Source organism: Panthera onca, chromosome B1, assembly GCF_046562875.1.
Source record: "Panthera onca isolate mPanOnc1 chromosome B1, mPanOnc1 haplotype 2, whole genome shotgun sequence".
In the NCBI taxonomy this organism is placed as follows: Eukaryota; Metazoa; Chordata; class Mammalia; order Carnivora; family Felidae; genus Panthera; species Panthera onca.
Window position 1 is genome coordinate 32860669 of NC_138342.1, and position 13835 is coordinate 32874503.

The following is a 13835-nucleotide window of genomic DNA, read 5'->3' on the forward strand; positions in this document are numbered from 1 at the left end:
TCTATGTAGAAAACCCAAAAGACTACACCAAAAAATTGGTAAAACTAATACATGAACTCATCAAAGTCACAGGATATAAAATCAACATACAGAAATTCTGTTGCATTTCTATACACCAATAATGAAGCAGCAGAAAAAGAAATCAAGGAATCGATCCCATTTGCAATTGCGCCAAAAACAATTAGATATCTAGGAACAAAACTAATCAAAGAGGTAAACAATCTGTACTCTGAAAACTATAGAACGCTTATGGAAGAAATTGAAGAAGACACAAAGAAATGGAAAAGCATTCCATGCTCATGGATTGGAAGAACAAACATTGTTAAAATGTCTGTACTACCCAAAGCAATGTACATATTTAATGCAATCCCTATCAAAATACCAATAGCATTTTTCACAGAGTTAGAACAAACAATACTTAAATGTGTACGGAACCACAAAAGACCCCAAATAGCCAAAGCAATCCTGAAAAATAAAAGCAAAACTGGAGACATCACAATTCCTGATGTCAAGCTATATTACAAAGCTGTAGTCATCAAGACAGTATGGTACAGGCACAAAAACAGACACATAGATTAGTGGAACAGAATAGAAAACCCAGAAATGGGCCTGCAACTATATGGCCAACTAATCTTTGACAAAGTAGGAAAGAATATCCAGTGGAAAAAAGACAGTCTCTTTCACAAATGGTGCTGGGGAAACTGGACAGCAACATGCAGAAGAATTCACTGCACAGAGAAGGAAACAATCAGCAAAACTAAAAGGCAGCCTATGGATGGGAGAAGATATTTGCAAATGACATATCTGATAAAGGGTTAGTATCCAAAATCTATAAAGAATTCATCAAACTCAACACCCAAAATACAAATAATCTAGTTAAAAAAATGGGAAGAATACATGAATAGACATTTTCCCAAAAAAGACATACAGATGGCTAACAGGCACATGAAAAAATGCTCAGGGAAATACAAATCAAAACCACAATGAAATACCACCTCACACCTGTCAGAATGGCTGAAATGAACAACACAGGAAGCAACAGATGTTGGCAAGGATGCAGAGGGGAACCCTCTTACACTGTTGGTGAGAATGCAAACTGGTGCAGCCACTCTGGAAAACACTATGGAGGGTCCTCAAAAAGTTAAAAATAGAATTACCCTATGACACAGCAATTTGCGTGACTAGGTATTTACCCAAAGAATACAAAAATACAGATTCAAAGGGGTACATGTACCCAGAAGTTTAAAGCAGCATTGTCAACAATAGCCAAACTATGGGAAAAGCCCAAATGTTCGTCAACTGATGAATGGATAAAGAAGATGTGGCATATATATACCATGAAATATTATTCAGCCATCAAAAAGAATGAAACCCTGCCATTTGTGATGACGTGGATGGAGCTAGAGTGTATTATGCTATGTGAAATAAGTCAGTCAGAGAAAGACAAATATCATATGACTTAAATACATATATGGAATTTAAGAAACAAAACAGATGAACATACAGGAAGGGTGGAAAAAGGAGAGAGAGAAGAAAGCAAACCATAAGAGACTCTTTTTTTAAAAGATTATTTATTTTGAGAGAGAATGCATGTGTGCACAAGCATAAATAATACTGCTATAAAATATTTGCATATACAGTATTTTATGTATTTAGAATTAATTTATTATGATAAATTTCTGATGTTATTGAATTTAAAAATATGAAAATATCTAAGGTTAATTATATATTAAAAAATTGTTTTGGGGTTGCCTGGGTGGCTCAGTGGGTTAAGCGTCCAACTTTTAGTTTTGGCTTAAGTCATTATCTCATGGTTTCTGGTAAGTTCAAACCCCATGTCAGGCTCCATGCTGACAGTGCAGAGCCTGTTTGGGATTCTCTCTCTCCCTCTCTCTGCCCCTCCCCCACTTGCGCTATCTCGGTCTCTCTCAAAATAAATAAATAAACTTAAAAAAAATTGTTTTCCATTAGTATTGTACAAATTCACATTCTAATCAGAAATCTTACAATCTGTAAGACATTGAGTCTTACAATCTCATTAACAGGGGGTTTCATCACTTAGTTTTATTTTTGCTAATTTAATAAGAGAAAATATTACGGAGTTCTGTCTTGTTTAAAGATTTTTTTCAAATTTTTTTTAACTTAAAAAAACCCAACTTAACTGACTGAGCCATCCAGGCACCCTAAAGATTTTATTTTACTTTATTTTTTAATGTTTATTTATTTTTGAAAGAGGGGGAGAGAGGGACCTTGGAGGAGGGACAGGGAGGGAGAGACAGGGGTTCCAAGCACTAGCCTCGAGGTCATGACCTGAGCTGAAGTCAGATGCTTAACTGACTGAGCCACCCAGGTTCCCCTAAAGATTTTATTTTTAAGTAATCTCTACACCCAACAAGGGGCTTGAACCTATAATCCCGAGATCAAGAGTCTCATGCTCTTCCAACTGAGCCAGCCAGGCTCTCCTGGAGTTACTTTTATATGTGTTTTTAATTACTGGTTATTTAATTTGTTTTCATTAGCTATACAGTTGCATTTCCTCTTTTGCATATTTTTTATTCATGTTGTTTGGCCATTTATCTAATTTAGAGTGTTTTCCTTAATGATTTGCCTGAATTATTTATATAATAAAAAGTTGGCCATTTGCCTTCTAGATTTACTCTAATATTTCCAAGTTTGTTATTTGCCTTTCAGTTTTTTTCATTTATTTTCATTATAGTTAAATTATTTCTATAAGTTCATATATAAGTATATAAATATCATTATATAAACTATATATTTATGTAATTTAACATTTACTTCCATTTTCTTCTAGATTTCTGTAGCTATATATTTTTTAATCAAATATATTTGTGAGGGTATAAATAACCACACTTAAAAATTTTATTTTTAGTAATTAGTTCACAATACAGACATAAATCATTATGCTGTACATATTAAACTAATACAATGTTATATGTCAGTTGTATCTCAATAAATCTGGAAAAAATATTTTAGAAATAGTGAATGGATTCCATCAACTCCATTCATTCCATATACAATGATTAAGCATTTACTTAGATAAGTGATGATAAAAATTTAGATAAGAGATACTCTTACTGTCTGGGAGAGGAGACAAACCATCCCAGGATCATGTGATAAATGCAGTGATAGACATATGCATACTCTACTATAGGCACGTTCATTCAAGTCTAGTGACTAATAGGCCCCAAATATTCTATTGGGACCAAACAGTTATGGTCCTTGTTTTTAAAAAAGAGAGACTGAGAGAGAAATTAAAGTCAAAAAGAGGTTATAGATAAATTTATTGTGTGATAAATGTCATAACAGAGAAAGTATGGATTGCGATGGGAACACGGAACAAAGAGATACATCTATATCAAATCAAACTGTCTTATTTCCTCTCTGGCTGCCTGAGGATCAACCACCATCATGAGCAACATGGTGAATATCCAGACCAGGAAGTTCATGACCAACCGACTACTTTACCTGAGAATGCAACAGTACCTAAGACAGAAATTCACGAAAAACCACCCAAAATGCACAAGACCAGATGACACCAGATATTATATTTGTACTTGGATCCAGAGCCTATTTCGGTGATGGCAAGACAACTGGCTTCAGCATGATTTATGATTTCTTGGATTACACTTCCAAAAATGAACCCAGGCAGACTTGCAAGACATGGCCTCTATGAGAAGAAACAGACGTCAAGGAAACAGTGAAAGGAACACAAGAATAGAATGAAGAAAGTCAGGTGGACTGCAAAGGCCGGTGTTGGTGCTGACAAAAGTGAGCTGGAGATCAGACCCAGGAGTAAAGATTCTGCAGTGACTTTATCTGCAGTGATTGTGCAAGAGGACTTTTTTCACAAGAGGACTAATAAACGGTACATTTTTAAAATTTAAATAAATAAATAAGTCAAAACAAACTGGGAAGCCAGAAAGACTTGCCAGAAAAGGTGCTGCAGTTTTGAAGAACATGTTGACATGAGCTAGATGAAGGGGGAAACACATCCTATGCAGAGAGCATGCGTACCAAGGCACAGGATATGAGGGCTTAATGTGTGTCCAACTTAGTAATATTATTTGTTATGGCTGAAGGGCAGGGTACTACATGTAGTTAACTGAAGAGAAATGAAGTTTAAAATGTGGGCAGGAGCCAGAACATAGTGTCTATTATGCTAAATCTTAGCATCACTTTCTGAATAATCCTTCCTTTTCACAAAGAAATAAGAATAATGTTTATTGAGCACTTACTAAGTGTCAGTGTCTCTTCTAAGTGCTTTACATGTATTAACTCATTTAATTCTCACAATTATCCATGCAGTAGATACTAGTATTGTGCCTTTTCTTACATAACAAGAAACTGGGGTGCAGAAAGGTTAAATAATTTGTTTCTAGTCACACAGCTATAATTAAACTCAGGCAGTCTGATTCCAGAGGCCAAACTGTTAACCACTCTATCTTTCATTATTATGGGATATCTCAAATATTTAAAAGAATACATTTTTTAAAAAGTTTTATCTGGAGACTATAGATTCTGTACAGTATTTTCTTTCTATTTATTCCTATACCAGATTCATGTTATTTAAGTTATGCTTTTTTTTAAATGTTTTCATATGTAAAGGTAGTCTATGCCTTCGCTATTTTCTTTTTCTTTTCTTTATTTGTAATTATTGCCTATTTATTCTTCAAGCAAACTTTCATATGATTTTGTTGAAGTAAAATTTGGGGTTTAGAGGATATTGGTTGAAAGTACATTAAATTTATAAATTAAGTTGGAAAGTATTCAGTGTTTCCATCTAGAAAGAGCTATATATTTCTTCATTCGTTTTCTTTCAAATGTATTGATACATTTTTATAATTTTCTTAAAATAGGTAGCACCTGATAAGGTTATTCTTCAATGTGTTATAATTTTGGTAGAAGTGTGATATCTTACTTTATTTTCTAGTTCCGCATTATAAGCTTATAGGAATGCTCCTTGTTTGTATTGCTTCTCTTGAAACGCGAAAAAATAAAATTACCACTCAAAAAATATAAAACTGGAAAAGGTATATATTTTTTTCAGTAATGTCCAAAACATTCAGAAAAGATTTGGGTCAATATGAAAGGCTACAAAGAGAATATGGCATTTTTATTTATTGCTTATACATGTTTTTGTTACGCAAACTACGGTCAGTGATGTGTTTTCATATAATCTTTCCCATAGTAAGAGAGAATGAAATGTGTTGGGGAGCGTAGGAGAGCCACCTCCCTCAAATTACGTTGCTCTCCGTGGCCCCTCCTAAGTCGCACAGTTCAAGCTAATCATTGACAGAGGTTTACAATCACAAGCTTTTACTGAAGCGTTGATAAGACAGGCAAGCAGTTAGTGGCAAATGAAGTCCGGCTGTGCGGCTGGATCTCCAGGGAATGAATGGATTTTTTTTTTTTTTTTTTTTTTTTTTTTTTTTTTTTTTTTTTTTTTTTTCTTCAGCACCGATGAAAGAAACATACACTATCGGGAAACAATGTGCAACCGGGGACTGCAAAGATCTGCTATCCTGTCAGCATTTATTCTCCTGCGAGCTGTTACTGGATTCTCTGGAGACGGCAGAGCTGTGTGGTCTAAAAATCCTCATTTTAGCCCGGTAAATGAAAGTCAGCTGTTTCTCTATGACACTTTTCCTAAAAACTTTTTTTGGGGTGTTGGGACTGGAGCATTTCAAGTGGAAGGGAATTGGAAGACAGATGGAAAAGGACCCTCTATATGGGATCATTTCATTCAAACACACCTTAAAAATGTCAACGACACGAACAGTTCCAGTGACAGTTACATTTTTCTGGAAAAAGATTTATCAGCCCTGGATTTTATTGGAGTTTCTTTTTATCAATTTTCAATTTCCTGGCCAAGGCTTTTCCCCGATGGAATAGCAGCAGTTGCCAATGCGAAAGGTCTCCAGTATTACAATGCTCTTCTCGATGCCCTAGTACTTAGAAACATTCAACCGATAGTTACTTTGTATCATTGGGATTTGCCTTTGGCCCTACAAGAAAAATATGGGGGGTGGAAAAATGAAACCATAATAGATATTTTCAATGACTATGCCACCTACTGTTTCCAGACGTTTGGGGACCGTGTCAAATATTGGATTACAATTCATAATCCATATCTAGTTGCTTGGCATGGGTATGGGACAGGTCTGCATGCGCCTGGAGAGAAGGGAAACTTAGCAGCTGTCTACTCTGTGGGACACAACCTCATCAAGGTACTGTACGGCTGGCTTCATGTTATAGCTTCAGAATGTTAAGGAGCAGGAGTTAAAGAGAATCACTAAGAAATGTATCTCCTGTTTAATTCTTTTCATTAATATCAATTCAACTAATTTTAGCCTAACTCACAAGTTCTATCCTCAAATTTCATATTTAAGGTCGTGTTTTATTTATTTAGGCTCTTAGTAATGGATTAAGCTGATTATTTTCCCTAAATGTTGCCCTTTAAAAACGTTTTAACTCAAAATCTGCAAGTATACAGTGTGAGAATATGAGTTCACTTTCATTCTGTGAAAAACCAGTACTTTAGAAATCTAAATGCTGAAACCTTTTCTGAAAATATGCAACCATTTCAGGATTCTTTTAAGGCATGACCATTTCCAATAAATATTTGTTGTTAGTATTGCTATTCTTAGTGATACCTAGCAATAATAAGCTAAATACAGGTTAGCTAACTGACACATATTAAATACAGGAATTGAGACAAATGCACTTCACAGTGGTTTTATCTGTGTTACAGAAAAGATGAGGTTAACTGTTCTAAGAGTTAAAATTAAACTAGTAATATAAAAACTGGGAAGACTATGCTCTACTCAGTATGTTTTAAAAGCTACAGTTAACGTTGGGAAATCTGAAAATTACTAAAACAATGCTGAAAATGTAAGCAAAAAAATAGCAAATATTGGTTGGATGCTTACTCTGTACCACAGACCATATTAAGCATTCTGCATGCATTATCACATTTAATTCTTGTGATAACTTCATGAACAAGGTCCTATTAGTATTCACATTTTAAAGATGAGGAAACTGAAGCTTAGTGGGATTAAATGAATTAATTTATAAATGACAACATAATTAAACACGAAATGTTTTCATTAAGAATGTTTTTAAAAGAGCAATCTTTCGGAGATTTTGAAGAGACTTCACCTCACATTGAGGCTAACATCTAGAATCAGGTTTAACTTTTTGAGTCAAAGGGGTTCCTTGGGAAAAATAAATTACTCTGGACACCTGTTACATTTTAAAAATGAAAACAACTTTGTTAATAGTGTTTAATAATGTGCTAGGAGAAGTATTTTGATTTTTAACAATCAAATGTGAAATGTATAGAAGTAGAAAAATATTTAGGAACATAAAATTACTCTGTGTCTAAATTTGCGCTTACAAAAATATCTGCCCACCCTTCTTATCTTTTTGAACTTTCTGGGCTATTATATATGTGTGTCATACTATAGTTCTGTTGCATCTGCCTTGGCAGTAAACTGATTGCATTATGATTTCAAGATCATTTACAAATCTTTGGTTAGGGTTGTATATAGAACATTACTGTGAGGCTATACTGTGATTTGGCAAAAAAGACCTTAAAGGGGAGAAGACTTACAGCTATTAACTATGAAGATTATGCATATATAAGTTAGAAAAATATTCCTTTTATCTAGTTCTTTAAATTATTAAAATTTAAACATTCATGTATACTATATGCTTGTGAAGATTAAGAAACATCAGATTGTACCAAAGTTTATAAAGTGAAAAAAGTTAAATTCGTCTCTCCCTCTCCACCTGGCAATCTAAACCTTGAGGAAGCTACTGTTGATGGTTTCTTATATAGTCTTTTTAAAGTTTTCTACACAAATACAGGCACACATATGATTATTTAACATGTTTATAAAGAAAAATGTTCTCAGTTGTTGAAAAGTTTTCGGTTTGCCTGGAAAATGTTAACAATTGGAATTTTCATGAAAAATCTGTTTTGGTGGTTAATTTAAGGCCTTAAAAACTGGCTATCTGATAAAAAATACACAGGAAAAGTTGTAACTAACAAACAGGCATTGCTTACAAACTTAGCATATAAAATGCTGTATTTTCAGATGTTTTTCATTTTCCCCTAATTTGAGACAAAGTCTGCCTTAAACACAAAATCAGCACTCTCTGGTAGTGAAATAAATTTCATTGTTTTAAATTGAGGGATTACATTTTTTAATTATTGTGTTTTCCAAATAATTTCTTCTATCTCTTTAAAATTTCTAAATCACTGACTTAAATAAGGAGGGTAAGAGGTCCTTTGAAATCAGTCAGAAAGTGAAATATGCTTCATAACCCAGTGACATATAGCTCCAGAGAGAAATCTTGCAATGGTTTGGTAGCCTGAGGTGAACTCATTTTTTCCACTGTTCCTTCTCTGTTCTTCCTTTAACGTGAAAAAGATTAATTTGATATTTTATGTTGCAATGAAGTATTTCTTCCTTACTCAGCCATCTGTGACCCAGAAGTATTCCTGAGGATTAGTTTTTAGTCCAAGTTAACACATCTCACTGAGTTTTTAAAAAGCCTAATATGAAAGTAAATTCATGGGTGGTTATAGATCGTTTTATTTCCTACTCCTCAGACTTTGAAAAGATTTCACTGTGGCTGTTGGGGTTTTCTAGTCCCAGAATAACATTGGAAACTCCATTTCAGTCTGCATTGTCCTGGTTTAGAGGGAACCTGAATGGCCTAGTCAGTCCTGAGACTGACCTGGAATTTAAATTCCAACTTCATTGCAGATTTGGTGATTACCTTAGAGTGAGCCTAAGCCTTGGGTAAAAATTTGTCGTAATCACACCTACTAATGGACGCTCCATTCTGAGTTTTGGACAATATTTGGAAAAGAAAGAGAGTACGTCTTTTGACTGACCATCTCTAAGCATGGTAGTCATGGCTTTAAATATTATGTATAACTTCGGCAGCAACCTTGCCAGATACCTGTTATTATCCCTGTTTTACCACAGAGTGATTATTTCCAACATGCATCATGCTGCACCCCTGCATAAAATCTAGGAAGTGGCTCCCCAAAGCTTTTAGGATTAACGTCCTGATTTTCCACCAAGACATCCAACCCCTGGCCTGCATTCCCGCGTCCTTCCTGGCCACTCTCCCATCTCCATCACTAACGCCAACCCCTCCCACCCCATGCTCCACGATAATACACTAGGAGTGTTTTGATTATACCTTACTAGTCCTCCCCATTCAGCCTTTACTAGCATTCTATCCAGTGAGAATGCCCTTTGTACTCTCTACTTTACCCATCTAATGTCCTTCAAGACTCAGTTTAGGCAGTCACCACCTCTAAGTTATTCTTGACCTGCTAAGGTTGTTGTCCCTTCTAAGGGCTCCCATAGTAAGATGTGCTTGCTGCTACCGTAGCACTCATAGCATGTGGTACTCTTCTGTCTCCCCAAGGAGCCTGAGAGCTCCTTGAAAGGAGAGGCTATTCTTTATTTGTCTTTGTGTTTCTAGCACCCAACACAGAATATTAGGATTAGGTTCATGCGAGGTAGAAATGTTTTTTGAGTGAGTAGTTTAGGATTTCTTTCTTAAACCTTGTAATCAAAGAGCCAATGTCAAGTTCAAAACTCATATTTTGTTGCATTATTACTAATTCTTGAAATATTGCCTATGTTAATCCACTGGTATATCAGTCAGGACTTTTTGGTTGTGAGTGACAGAAACCTAATTCAAGTTGACTTAAGCAAAAATGAGCAATTTCCTGGCCCAGTAACCAAATCACAGGGATGAACGGATCCAGTAATGAGGACACTGTCAGAAGCCCTTTGTCTCGGATCTCTCACAACCTTCTCTTCTTGGGGTTCGGCATCATTCTCTCCTTTGTAGAGGAAAGATTTCTCTCTTTCAAGTTCAATTTTTAAAGTCCCAGAGACGGATCCCAGCCTGTGTGGCCTATTGCTCTCATCCCTCAGATCAGCAAAGCTTCAAGGTTTCACATTAGTAAAGATGGTTAAGGTGTCTGTTTTCTTTCTACTTTTAAGTCAATAAATATGCATAATAATTTAAATTTGTAAGTCCCTCTCCCCCTTAAAAGGGAACATCTAGAACCTCTGAGTAAACATGCCCAGAGGTTGGGGAAGATGACTTTGCTCATAAGATGGCAAGTCATTCAGTTTACTACTCCACAAAATAGCTTCCATGATAGTTTTGACTTCATTGCCTTAAATTTTTATCTTTCAATTTCTCAACCTCAGTGCTATTGACATTTGGGGCCAAATAATTCTTTTTGTGGTGGGCTTTCGTGTGCTTTGTAGAATGTTTAGCAGTATCCCTGGCCTCTACCCACTAGAGAGATGACAGTAGTGCCCTTGTCCTCAGGGTTGTGACACCAAATTTGTCTCCAGACATTGTCAAATGTCCCCAACATGTGGGAGGCAAAATTCTTCTCCTTTCCTTCTACCGTAAACCTGTAATAGACAATTGGTTAAAAACATGAAGCAGAAAGAGCAAGGACGTTGAAATATAATTAGTATGAGGGACATAAAATCGCTTCATGATTTTCACCAGAACTGTAAGTTGCACACATACACTCTATATTAATTTATGTCTAGTTTGGCTTTTCACACATTGAGAATAGAGACTATCTCTACTAGCTTTGCATTACTTGCGAAATACTTGTAAAAACTGCCCCAGACCATTTCTCTTACATAGTTATTTACAAACAAAACATTAAATGTACTTTTTGAAAAGCAAAATTCAAGAATTCAAACAAACGTTACGTAAGCAACTTTCATCCACTTTTGATGCCACAACATCTTGTTTCACAAAGTTTGTTTTTTTGTGTATCACTTCATGTTGGCTTTTTTTTTTTTGCTTGTTTTTTGTTTGTTTGCATATCCAAGTGCCACATGTACTATTATTTACTAAAATGTTTTTCCTTAAAATGCTTATTTTGAAAGAAAAATTTATTCTTACTGTACATGAGATAAGTATTTTCAAATGCCCTTCAAATAAATATGTAACGTTGAAAACAAAAAACTTTCTTCTTTGTTACACCTAATGTCACCTCCCATACAAAAAGAGGTAGGTGTACCAGACTTGGAAAATACCACTGTAATACATTTGGTCCTAAAACCAAACAGAGTGTGCCATTTAAAAATGTGACATAAAATGCTTTTTCTTGTGTAATTAAAATAATTTGAATAATGTATGATTATTAAATGGGAAAATGCCAAAATTTATGTTTATGTACATGAGCATCTTAAATATTTGTAATTTATTTTTGAATATTTTCAATTTATTTAAAATAAACTTTCTTTTTTTATGTTATTGCTTTAAGAAAAAGCTCCAACCAATACAGCTTTTGTTGCATCTTTAAAATACTACAAATAAGTCTGAAAAATCATCCGACATCTTGCTATTTCTGTAGCTGGACAACTTAGATCTTATTCATCAGTCTGCTGAACTGTTCCTTTTTCAGAAACATAGATAGTATCCCTAGATTTTCTGATATCCTTTTTTTTTTAACTGTTGTGGCTTGCTGAATCAAAGCAGCTGAGTTTGATACAAGTTCAATGTAATTTCCTTCAAGAATTAACTCAACTTTGGCCTTGAGATACAGAATTGAGATACTTTCCAACACAATTTTTAATAAAATAGGCTTATATAAAATAAAATGTATGTCAACACTTTTTTGTATATTACACAGAAATGATGAAATTATTTTTTAAAATCCTCAGGGGTTCAAGAGATTGCTTAATACTATGAAAGAGGCTTTCAGGACAAGAAATGTTGGGAAACTCTGCTCGAGGTCAAGGCCTCACCTACTTGTTTCTGAGCCTGGGATAAGATTTGATTTAGTCCCTATTTTTCTACCTCTTTGAGGAACATTGTCTTAGCATTTCTTGGCCATTGTTCCCTCAGAGAAGTTCATACAAGGCTGGGTATGCATTAGGTATCAATAAATAATTCAACTGATTATTTTCTATTTAAGGAAGATCTACCTTGTTCCAGAAAGGATTTTTTTTTTCCCAGAAAGGATTTAAAATTGCAATTGAATAAAAGTTGATTTCAGACACACAAACACACCACACACACACACACACACACGCACACGCACATGCATACACACACAACAATACAGATTCTGGCATAAATACATAGTCTTTTCAGAATATGCAAATCAATTATCTATGCTTGTTTCTATTAAAAATTTTACATCAAGGGAGCCTGGGTGGCTCAGTTGGTTAAGTCTCTGACTCTTGGTTTGGGCTCAGGTCATGATCTCACAACTCGTGAGTTCGAGCCCCACATCAGGCTCTGTGCTGACAGTGTGGATACTACTTGGGATTCTCTGTCTCCATCTCTCTCCGCCCCTGCCCTGCTCTCTCTGTATCTCTCAAAAATAAATAAATGAACATCAAAAAAATTTTACATTAAAAGCCCACCTTGAAACAAGCTGCAGAATATTAATGACACTTAAAGCTGAGTGATGTGCTCATGAGGGTTCACTATATTCTTCTATTTTTATATGTTATGAAATTTCCACTATTAGTAAAGAGATTATTTTATATTTTAAAAGACAACAATTATCTTTATATAATACAGTTCTTAACCAAAATTTAGTGTTAAAACTCAAAAAACAGCTATGAAAGGCCACCATTCACACGATTAATAACTAAGCCTTCTTTCCAACAGAACACGGCAACTACTTTCTTGAACAAGAAAGCTGCAGTGTTTCACAGGCATATTTAAACAGATAAAAAATGTCACTTTTAAGCCTCTTCTGCCCAAACCCCCACCAATATCTTGAAGGCTAAGTGTGATATTTTGAAATGGAAATACTAGCAGGAGCCTTCTTTAGCTTATGTTGGTCAGATAGAAACAAAATCTCTAATGATCATCTGAAATGATTTATTTCCATGAGAAAAATAAAGGAATGTTTAAAAACTCCCTTGTTAAAGTTGGGTTACAAGACAACAAAATACCAAAAGTAATTTTGGGGGCGCCTGGGTGGCTCAGTCCATTAAGCATCCAACTTCAGCTCAGGTCATGATCTCATAGCTCATGAGTTCAAGCCCCAACTCGGGCTCTGTGCTGACAGCTCGGAACCTGGAGCCTGCTTCAGATTCTGTGTCTCCCTCTCTCTCTCTGCCCCTCCCCCACTCGCCCTCTATCTCTCTCTCTCTCAAAAGTAAATAAACATTAAAAAAAATTTTTTATTTAATTTTTGCGAAATCTATGGTTAAAAAACCAGCCCAAAGTTTTCTGTCAATGAAGGACAGAAAAAAAGGTTAAAAAGAAAAAAGCCTTGTTACTTGCTACCTTCCACCACTTACCTGTCCCACACAAAATGAACAAAAAAAAGGACACAGGAATGGGGGAAGAGGTTGGTCTTAATTCTTACAGTAAAGTGGAGAATTAAGACAATTATTGCAGATAAGTTTTTGACATTCTATCTTACTATTTTTTTTAAGTTTATTTATTTATTTTGAGAGACAGGGAGAGAGAGAATCCCAAGCAGGCTTCTCACTGTCAGCGCAGAGCCCAACGTGGGGCTCAAATTCACGAACCATGAGATCATGACCTGAGCTGAATTTGGATGTTTGACTGACTGAACCACCCAGGTGCCCCTCTATCATACTATTCTTTTTTTTTTTTTTAAGTTTGTTAATTTATTTTGAGAGAGAGTGGGTGAGGAGCAGAGAGACGGGGGGGGGAGGGGGGAGAGAGGGAGAGAGAAAGAGAGAGGGAGAGAGAGAGAGAGAGAGAGAGAGAGAGAGGGAGAGAGAATCCCAAGCAGGCTCCATACTGTCAGC

At 35.3% G+C, this 13835-nt stretch overlaps 2 protein-coding genes across 2 annotated transcripts in view; one reads left to right on the top strand and one right to left on the bottom strand.

Annotated features, from left to right (window-relative positions):
• The first annotated feature begins 5325 nt into the window (after window positions 1–5325).
• Window positions 5326–13835, top strand: part of KLB (klotho beta) — a 33633-nt gene continuing 25123 nt past the window's right edge. The window contains exon 1 of the mRNA XM_060655886.3: window positions 5326–6248. Within this exon, the coding sequence (XP_060511869.3) occupies window positions 5379–6248 (870 nt within the window). The 5' untranslated portion in view covers window positions 5326–5378. The remainder of the gene's footprint in view (window positions 6249–13835) is intronic.
• RPL9 (ribosomal protein L9) overlaps window positions 11441–13835 on the bottom strand; it is a 37773-nt gene continuing 35378 nt past the window's right edge. Inside the window, exon 7 of the mRNA XM_078446193.2 lies at window positions 11441–11571. Coding sequence (XP_078302319.2) covers window positions 11456–11571 — 116 coding nt within the window. The 3' untranslated portion in view covers window positions 11441–11455. The remainder of the gene's footprint in view (window positions 11572–13835) is intronic.